This window comes from Paroedura picta, chromosome 1 (assembly GCF_049243985.1).
Source record: "Paroedura picta isolate Pp20150507F chromosome 1, Ppicta_v3.0, whole genome shotgun sequence".
Classification (NCBI taxonomy): domain Eukaryota; kingdom Metazoa; phylum Chordata; class Lepidosauria; order Squamata; family Gekkonidae; genus Paroedura; species Paroedura picta.
Window position 1 is genome coordinate 2574964 of NC_135369.1, and position 10144 is coordinate 2585107.

General features: G+C 55.3%; 1 protein-coding gene across 3 annotated transcripts in view; it reads left to right on the top strand.

The window, feature by feature from the left end:
* Positions 1 to 9424, top strand: part of PI4KB (phosphatidylinositol 4-kinase beta) — a 51593-nt gene extending 42169 nt beyond the window's left edge. For all 3 annotated transcript variants that reach the window (XM_077319612.1, XM_077319627.1, XM_077319621.1), the window contains 6 exons: positions 522 to 626; positions 2003 to 2126; positions 4835 to 5100; positions 6786 to 6918; positions 7400 to 7520; positions 7775 to 9424. In XM_077319612.1, the coding sequence (XP_077175727.1) occupies positions 522 to 626; positions 2003 to 2126; positions 4835 to 5100; positions 6786 to 6918; positions 7400 to 7520; positions 7775 to 7956 (931 nt within the window). In that variant the 3' untranslated portion in view covers positions 7957 to 9424. The remainder of the gene's footprint in view (positions 1 to 521; positions 627 to 2002; positions 2127 to 4834; positions 5101 to 6785; positions 6919 to 7399; positions 7521 to 7774) is intronic.
* Positions 9425 to 10144: the final 720 nt, after the last annotated feature.

A 10144-nucleotide genomic window follows, 5' to 3' on the forward strand; every position in this document is an offset into this window, starting at 1 on the left:
TTAAACGTTTGAGACAGAAACTGGTCTTACGTGGCATGATTTTGCTTGGACAATTTACGAAGAGTGATATATTTCCCCAATGGCCCACCCCCCAATGACCCACTTGGAAAAGGCGTGAGAACAGACGGCCCTGTTGTTGCCCCAAGGGCTACTGCTTTCGTGACATTTTAATTTGTGGTAAACAAGTTAAAGATGTCCAAAGCATGAAACTGTTGGTTTTAAAACTTTTGAAAGCCGCTGGAGAATAAGAGCGATGTGGCAAAGTAACACCAGAGCATTATGCTTGCGGCCTGCAGCCATACCATACGGAGCATGGTTCCTTAGTTAAGTGCGCATCTTGTGCCTGGCCTCCTGGGCGTTCACAGCTCGTGTCTCCAGACCCTTTAAAGTTGGCCGGTCGACGATCACTTCCACAACAGATTTCCGCTGCATGTCTTAAAGATCTCCCCTGTCAGTGCCACGTAAGGTGTTTTCACATTTAAATAAACAGGCTTAACTTCCCCTTTGTGTCCCTTGGGTAGGCGGCGCCTCTCGGAGCAGCTGGCCCACACTCCGACGTCCTTCAAAAGGGACCCCGAGGATCCCTCCGCCGTGGCCCTGAAGGAACCGTGGCAGGAGAAAGTCAGGTAAAAGCTCTCAGTCAGCGAGGTCTCCCCTCAGAGCAGCCCAGCAAACGGTTGGAGAAACAGGTTCGCTCCAGGAGTGGCGGGAAGGGTCGGTGCGGGAGGGTCATTTTTTCGCCTGACATGAGCCACCCTGCCTGCAAGGCGAGGTTCGGGGCCCGAGATCGGCTGCAACCTCACAGCAGTCCTAGGGGAGGTCCCCTCTCCTGAGCCTGCGGTTCCCAACCCCGTGTTCTGCTTCTGGCAGCTGCTGGTGAACAGAGGCTGATAACAGGAGCCGGTTTTTGAGGTTCAGGAGGGCCGAGTTTCATAAACAGAGTCCATAAATCAAACAAGAGATGCCTAAACAGGCCATGGTCAGTTTTCCGAAAAGCAAGACCAATACCGCATCATCAGTGGTCAGAGTCTAAGGCAGGGCTGGCCAAACTGTCCAGATGTCCATGGACGACAATCTCCACGAGCCCCAGGAAGCAAACATATTTGTTTCGAAATGGGCAACAGGTTGTCCCGGCAACCCTTGGGCTCCTATCGTTGGACCGGATGTTGTTTCCGGGGTTCCTTCGAGGCGGCCCCACGTGGAACGCGTTGCAATAAGCCATTCTAGGAGAGCTGCTGCCAGCCAGCCCCAAGCAGATCAGTGCCCTGTGTCGAGGGATGAAATTAATTCAAAAGAAATCCCGTCTCAACCTCCGGAAGAAGTTCCTGACAGTCAGAGCGGTTCCTCAGTGGAACAGGCTTCCTCGGGAGGTGGTGGGTCCTCCATCTTTGGAGATTTTTAAGCAGAGGCTGGAGAGCCATCTGATGGAGAGGCTGATTCTGTGAAGGCTCAAGGGGGTGGCAGGTTACATTAGATGAGCGATTGGGATGTGAGTGTCCTGCATGGTGCAGGGGGCTGGACTAGATGACCCAGGAGCTCCCTTCCAACTCTATGATTCTATGATTCTAAATTCCATCTAAACCTCCGGAAGAAGTTCCTGACAGAGCAGTTTCTCAGTGGAACAGGCTTCCTCGGGAGGTGGTGGGTTCTCCATCTTTGGAGATTTTAAAACAGAGGGAGAGGCTGATTCTGTGAAGGCTCAAGGGGATGACAGGTGACAGTGGAGGAGCGAGAGGGTTGGGAGTGTCCTGCACAGTGCAGGGGTTGGACTAGATGACCCAGGAGGTCCCTTCCAACAAGTATTCTATGATTCTGTGAGGCGTTTGCTGTAAAGTCAGGGAGGAGAGGAAGTCAAGAGAGGGAGAGGAGGCTCCTTGGGGGGCAGGATGTGAATAAAAGGGGAAGACGCAGCCTTAGTTGTGTCCGAGGGATCTCTGGACTTTGGGGGCAGGGGGCAGACGTGGGGCTGGAAGGGCGTGACGTTTCTGCTGCTTCTCTGCAGGCGGATCCGGGAGGGCTCTCCGTACGGCCACCTCCCCAACTGGCACCTCCTCTCCGTGATCGTGAAATGCGGGGACGATCTCCGCCAAGAGCTGCTGGCATTCCAGGTCCTCAAGCAGCTGCAGGTGAGCCCGGGGAGGAGCTCCTAGGGGATCCGTGGGGGGGTTGGGGGGTGCAGGACCTCCTGGTCCCGTCCGCCCCACAGTCTAGGGAAGGCCCCCTTTAAATTCCGCATGGAGCTCATAGGCACAGATGCACGGGGAGCCCTTTGAGGTTGCAAAAAGCCCACTGGGTTTCTTTCTTTAAAACATTTGTCAGCCACCTTCTTCTTCCTCACGGAAGGGAGGCTTGCGATATCTAAAACATTCACAAATAATGTAAAAATGCAAGAGCCCCCCCAATTTTTACATCCCGGTTTAAGACTGTTTTAATCAGATGCCATTCCAAATAAAAACTGTTTCCAGCTGCCTAGTGACGATTGGAGGTGAGGGGGGCCAAGCGGACCACGCTGGGGAGATTGTTCCGGATTTGTGGGGCTGCCCCCCCGAAAGGCCGTGCCTTGTGACTTCATCAGACTAGCCTGTTTGATTGGCGGGAGAATCGGGCTTTGAACCCCCGTTCAGGACCATTGGGGAGAAGGCAGTCCCTCAGATGTCCCAGTCCCAAGCCTTGGAGGTCTGTGAAGGTCACAGCCAGTGCCTCGAAGAAGGATTGGGAGCCAACTGGTTGTCAGTGTAATTGCTGTAGAATCGGGGTCCAAACAAAGAGAAAAAGACCTGTCCAACGGCAATGCCATAAATATATTCATAAAAGAAAGAAACGTGTCCTTTTTGTAGCTTTCCTTATCTATTTATTCTGTAGGATTTCTGTCAGAACAGAACCCATTTCCAGTGAGATTCTTTCATCTGTGACAAGTCCTGAACATTAAATAAAAATTATTATTACAATGTCAAAAGAAATTATTATTACAATAAATCCCATAAATAAAGAAAGCTCTGAGTCTTCAATATTTTTATCAATTTTATAGGAATTTAAACCTGCAAGTATAATACAAATAGTATATTAATAGTATATTTATCATTATTAACCTTATCATTATTAAGTCTAGCAGTATAGTATATTTTACTGTACTGCCATTGGATAGGTCTTTTTCTCTCTGTTTGGTTTAATTATTAGACAGTCCTTCTTATACTCTTGTAGAATTGGGGTCACCTGTTGCTGGTCGCTGGCCCTGACCTGCAGTCTAGGTGCCGTGTACTGTGCTAGTTGTAGCCCCTGTACTCCCTTCAAGGGTAGTCCCAGATAGAACACGCTGCAGTACTCCAGGCTGGAGGTCATGAACGTATGAATCACTGTGCCTAGATCTGACTGACACTCTGAGGAAAGGTGGGAGAGCCAGAAAAGAGACAAGGGGGTGGGGGGATCAGAGAGGCTTCTGAAATTATGCATGAGGTGAAGAGAGCAAACAAAAGAGAAACTTTTCTCCCTAGAATTCGAGGGCATCCCAGGAAGCTGATGGGCAGGAAGTTCAGCACAGACAAAAAGGAAATGCTGCTTTGCAAAGCAAGTGATTAAAATGTGGACATCTCTGCCAGAGCAGGTAGTTCACAGCTTTGAAAGGGGGTTAAGATTCATGGAGGAGGAGGAGAAGAAGAGTTGGTTCTTAGATGCCGCTTTTCTCGACCCGAAGGAGACTCAAAGGGGCTCACAGTCCCCTTCCCTTTCCTCTTCCCACAACAGACATCCTGTGAGGGAGGGGAGTCTGAGAGAGCCCTGAGATTACTGAAGAAGAAGAAGAGTTGGTTCTTATATGCCGCTTTTCTCTACCCAAAGGAGTCTCAAAGTGGCTTACAGTCGCCTTCCCTTTCCTCTCCCCACAACAGACACCCTGTGAGGGAGGGGAGTCTGAGAGAGCCCTGAGATTACTGAAGAAGAAGAAGAGTTGGTTCTCATATGCCGCTTTTCTCTACCCAAAGGAGTCTCAAAGCGGCTTCCATTCGCCTTCCCTTTCCTCTCCCCACAACAGACACCCTGTGAGGGAGGGGAGTCTGAGAGAGCCCTGAGATTACTGAAGAAGAAGAAGAGTTGGTTCTTATATGCCGCTTTTCTCTACCCAAAGGAGTCTCAAAGGGGCTCACAGTCGCCTTCCCTTTCCTCTCCCCACAACAGACACCCTGTGAGGGAGGGGAGGCTGAGAGAGCCCTGAGATTACTGAAGAAGAAGAAGAGTTGGTTCTTATATGCCGCTTTTCTCTACCCGAAGGAGGCTCAAAGGGGCTCACAGTCGCCTTCCCTTTCCTCTCCCCACATAGGTCAGTCAATGGCTCCAGCCATGGGGGCTGAGGGGAGCCTCCACACTCAGGCGCACTAGGCCTCTGAATCCCAGAGCCAGGCGGCCACATCGGGGGAAGGCCTCGGCCTCTCTGCCCTGTTGTTGACCTCCAGAGGAACCATCTGGCCACAATGTGAGGCATGGCAGGGCACTGGACTAGACCAGCCTTTCTCAGATTTTCACCATTGAGAAACCCCTGAAATATCCTTCAGGCTTCGAGAAGCCCCAGATGTGGCACAATCAAGCAGAGCTGTGGACATGCCCACCTGAGGCCTCTCCCCTCCCCACCGCCTCCAGGCCCATCGCTGGCCATTTTGACAGGAAGGGGCAGGTTTTCATGCCCTTATGTGGTCATATCACCCAGTAAATGTTGAACACATTTTAAAATATACATACATATAATTCATTAATTGATTCCCGCCCCTTCAGGAAACCTTTCCAGCCTGTCTGGTCTCGAAGGGCCTCTCTGGCCTGACCTTCTTCTTGCCTGCTTCCCTTGCAGTCCATCTGGGAGCAGGAGCGCGTCCCACTGTGGATCAAGCCCTACAAGATCCTGGTCATCTCGGCCGACAGCGGCATGATCGAGCCCGTGGTCAACGCCGTGTCCATCCACCAGGTGAAGAAGCAGTCCCAGCTGTCTCTGCTGGACTACTTCCTCCAGGAGCACGGCAGCTACACCACCGAGGCCTTCCTGACCGCCCAGCGCAACTTCGTGCAGAGCTGTGCCGGCTACTGCCTCGTTTGCTACCTGCTGCAGGTCAAGGACAGGTGAGGGGGCAGGGTGGGGCAGGCCTCTCCGGCCAGGGGGTGGTGAATGTCCAGAACGTATTCAGGACCTCAGCTAGAAGACAGAGAGGGTTGGGTCCTCCCCACTGGTGGGTTTTCCTGGGGTCACGGTGGACAAACCCCCACGCAGCCATCCTGCCCAAAGCAGCTGTTGGTAGATCTGGGCTAGAGTCCCTGCCGAGGGGGCAGTGGAAACAGCTGTCCAAGGAGGTGGGGAGCTCCCCCTCACTGGCCGTCTTCAAGCAGCGGCTGGACAGATCCTTCTCCTGGATCTTGAGGCTGATCCTGCACTGAGCAGGGGGCGGGACTAGATGGCCTGCATGGCCCCTTCCCACTCTGGGATTCTAGGAGTCTAGTTCAGCAGTGGAAGGGGCTGCCTAAGGAGGTGGGGAGTTCCCCCTCACTGGCCGTCTTCAAGCAGCGGCTGGACAGATCCTTCTCCTGGATCTTGCGGCTGATCCTGCACTGAGCAGGGGGTGGGACTAGATGGCCTGCATGGCCCCTTCCCACTCTGGGATTCTAGGAGTCTGATGGATATCTGATGGATAAGTTGAAGGACTGCAATCTGGATTTTCAGATAGTCAGGTGGATAGGGAATTGGTTAGAGAACTGCACTCAAAGAGTTGTTGTCAATGGTGTTTCATCAGACTGGAGGGAGGTGAGTAGCGGGGTACCTCAGGGTTCGGTGCTCGGCCCGGTACTTTTTAACATATTTATTAATGATCTAGATGAGGGGGTGGAGGGACTACTCATCAAGTTTGCAGATGACACCAAATTGGGAGGACTGGCAAATACTCCGGAAGATAGAGACAGAATTCAACGAGAACTGAACACAATGGAAAAATGGGCAAATGAGAACAAGATGCAATTTAATAAAGATAAGTGTAAAGTTCTGCATCTGGGTCAGAAAAATGAAAAGCATGCCTACTGGATGGGGGATACGCTTCTAGGTAGCACTGTGTGTGAACGAGACCTTGGGGTACTTGTGGATTGTAAACTAAACATGAGCAGGCAGTGTGATGCAGCGGTAAAAAAGACGAATGCCATTTTGGGCTGTATCAACAGGGGCATCACATCAAAATCACAAGATGTCATAGTCCCATTGTATACGGCACTGGTCAGACCACACCTGGAGTACTGTGTGCAGTTCTGGAGGCCTCACTTCAAGAAGGACGTAGATAAAATTGAAAGGGTACAGAGGAGAGCGACGAGGATGATCTGGGGCCAAGGGACCAAGCCCTATGAAGATAGGTTGAGGGACTTGGGAATGTTCAGCCTGGAGAAAAGGAGGTTGAGAGGGGACATGATAGCCCTCTTTAAGTATCTGAAAGGTTGCCACTTGGACGAGGGCAGGATGCTGTTTCTGCTGGCTGCAGAGGAGAGGACACGCAGTAATGGGTTTAAACTTCAAGTACAACGATATAGGCTAGATATCAGGAAAAAGTTTTTCACAGTCAGAGTAGTTCAGCAGTGGAATAGGCTGCCTAAGGAGGTGGTGAGCTCCCCCTCCCTGGAAGTCTTCAAGCAAAGGTTGGATACACACTTTTCTTGGATGCTGGAGGCTGATCCTGCACTGAGCAGGGGGTGGGGCTAGATGGCCTCTGTGGCCCTTTCCCATTCTATGGTTGTGATTCACTCCCACCCCCCCACCCACTCCCACCCCCCAGGCATAACGGCAACATCTTGCTGGACGCCGACGGCCACATCATCCACATCGACTTCGGCTTCATCCTCTCCAGCTCCCCCCGAAATCTTGGCTTTGAGACCTCCGCCTTCAAGCTCACCGCCGAGTTTGTGGACGTAAGTTTGGGATTTCACGCCCCGCAGCAGCCATCTTGGTGTCGTGGCCAGCACGTCGGGCACCAGGATCCGGGGAACGCAGGGCCGCCTCCCGCCCTGCCAGGGGACCTTGCCAAGCGACCTTGGGCCGGTTGTGGGTGGAAGCTTGGGGGTGGGGGCAGCCAGAGGAGTTGGGGTCGGGGTCAGGAGCTCCTCGAGGTGCCGACAGCACACAGAAATGATGTCAGAGTGTCAGAGGCAGTGTGCAAAACTTTGGGGAAATGGCGAGCACATTGAGTTTCTGAACAGCTTGCTGGAAACCTCGAGCGCATGTGGGTGATGCTAGTTGGAAGCCCCCGGAGGGGTGAGGACGATCCCCCTCGCTTGCCCCAGTTCTCCCCTGTGCCAGAGTCTGAATGTGAGCGGAGCTGGAAGCCAGCCCCTAGGGATGCGGAGCTCCCCCTCTGACCCCTCTCCTCCTCCTCTTCCTCTGTTTGCCCAGGTGATGGGGGGTCTGGACGGCGACATGTTCAACTACTACAAGATGCTCATGCTGCAGGGCCTGATAGCTGCTCGGAAGCACATGGACAGAGTGGTCCAGATTGTGGAGATCATGCAACAAGGTACTCGCCTTCCCCCCCCCAGGGGCTCTGGGTTGCTTTCTGCTGGGTGGGAGGGATGCAGCCCTTGTGAGCTGCAAAGCATGCTGGGATGTGTTGAGCTGCAAAGGATTCTGGGATGTAGCCGAGGACAAGTGGTGTCTCGAGCGTCGCTGGGAAGGGCAGGCCGTCGGCCCAGGGCCCCGACCCCGTTCCTTTGGTCAGGGGTTTCCCCCCAGGGCTCACGGTGCCGCCTGGGTCCCCCCTGTCCCCCGCAGGCTCGCAGCTGCCCTGCTTCCACGGCTCCAGCACCATCCGCAACCTGAAGGAGCGCTTCCACATGAACATGACGGAGGAGCAGCTGCAGCTGCTGGTCGAGCAGATGGTGGACGGCAGCATGCGCTCCATCACCACCAAGCTGTACGACGGCTTCCAGTACCTCACCAACGGCATCATGTGACCCGCCCCCTGCCCCCCGCCCGCAGCCGGAAGCCACCCGGAGAGGGGAGAGGAGGGGAAGCGCCGTCCTCCGCCGAGGGATGCCGGGCCTTGCGGGCCGGGCGCCGTATCGACCAGATTCCTCGGGACTCCCGCTGGGGGCGGGGCACGGACAGACCCCCCCACACACGCCCCTCCCCCGAGCAGTAGGAACACTTTTCCTGGGAAAGCGCAAAGGATCATGTGGAAAACTGTGCTGACATTCTCCTTGCAAAGCAACAAGCCGGGACAGAGCCCGGGCTCTCCGGACGCCCGGAAACCATGTTTATTTTTTGTCTCTGTCTGTCCGTCTGTCTCGCCCTCCTTTCTCCAGGTCTTCGTTTCAGTATTATTATACCTCTCTGGCCGTCCTGTGAAGTCTCTCCCGGCAGCCTGGCATACGGGGACGGGCGGTTGGTGTGTGTGTGGGGGGGGGGAGTACAGGGGGCTTCCCTCCCCCAGAAAGCCCCCCCTTTCTGAGCCCTGCCCCCAGCTCCTCCCCGTGCCGCCGAGCTGGCTGTCCCCCCTCCCCAGGCATCTGGCCCAGTGGTTGGCTTCTCCCCCCCCCCCCAGTTTCTTTCCTCCTGCACATTAAAATGCAAAATCACCGATGGCACAAGGAACTTCGTGGGCCCTCCCCCCTCCCCCCCTTTTGCTCTGGAGCCCCCTCTGCGCTGCCCCTGAACGTGTGGGGGGGCTTCTGCCACTCTCTGGAGCGGATCCCCGGGGTCCTGCCTTGCACCTTAAAACATATTTCTGGAGACGCCATCTGCGGCTGGGCTGTTCTGCGATCCCCTCCGACTCGCTCGGCCGTCTCCGGTGTCCTGATGCATCATGGCCGTCTCCTGGCGTTCGGCTCAGGTGGCCGAAGTCATTGAGAAGCCACACGGGATGGGGTGGGGGGCTACCTGTTTGGGCCCCTGCCTCGTCTTTTGTCGGTCTGGCCAGGAGGTTACTAATCCGTGACCAGGCTGCCCGCCCCAGATCTCCCGCGTGCCCCGCCTGCGCATGAAACCAAGCGTCCTCCCTGGCCTTCCCTGCCCCCTTCTTGGCAGCCGGCCCCCCAGTTTACGGCTCCTGCAGGGGGCAGCCTCTACACGGACAGGCGTGGCTGCCTTTTGCCCCTCGGGTGCTGGGGTATGCGAGGGCGGCCCCCCCTTCATCCTCGGGCCCAGGCCTGAGTGGAGGTCGACGTCCTCGAACGTTGCGGGAAAAGGGACGGCCTGTCGGCCGGAGGTCTTCCACCCCCTGCTCGGACCCAGCCCCAGAGAAATGTGAAGATTTGCAATGTGAACTTCGGAAATCCTTAGGCCTGCTCTGTGGTTCCTCTATCCCCAATTAACGCCTTCTCCGCCCCCCCCCCACCTTCCATGGAGAAAGGGACCGGCCCCTGGTTTTCTCTGGGTGACGCAGAGGCCTCCCCCCCTGTGTCTCTGCGGGGGGACCCGTGGGTGGGTGTCCATTGCTCCATGCTCCGGTGTCTCTTTCCTGTTGCATGTTCCACCCCACCAGCCCCACCTCCTTTTGCTTGGGGGGGGCTGGGGGGGAGGGAGTTCCTTCATCTTTCTTTTCCCTGAGAGATCAAGTAGGACCCCTTGGATCTGATCCACCAGCGGGACACTTTCCTCTTGCCCGGGGAAGGGATGAAGTCGCCCAGGGGCCTCCTCTGGGTTCTCGCCATGCCGTCCTGGAGAGGCTCTTGTGGGGGCGGCGGATGAGTGGAGCAAGGGGGTGCTCGGAGGGCGGGGGGGGGGGGGACATAAAAGCTGGCAGAGATCGGGGCTGGACATGGGGTGGGGGGGGCAAGACGCCAGCGGCCGCCCCTTCTGTCTGCAGGCGCAGGCCGGAGAAAGAGCTGCCGGGCGGGAAGGGGGCGTGAAGAGCTGCCTGTCTTGTTTCTCCAGGTCCCCTTGCCTGTCTCTCCCCCCTCTCTGGGTGTGTGTCTGGGGGGGGGGGGGGAGAAATGTGTGACTTTTTCTTTTCTTCCTTCCTTCCTTCCTTTCCCTATTCAGTAAGGATGGGCCAAACTCCAAAATAAAACCTATAAAATGAACTTGACATTTCTAATTTTAAAAATGTCTCTTTGATGCATCCATGCGTGCACACAGATATGAGAGGTCATGGCAGCCATGCTGGGGACTGTTTTCTCTCTGCCTGGGGGTGAACGCAAC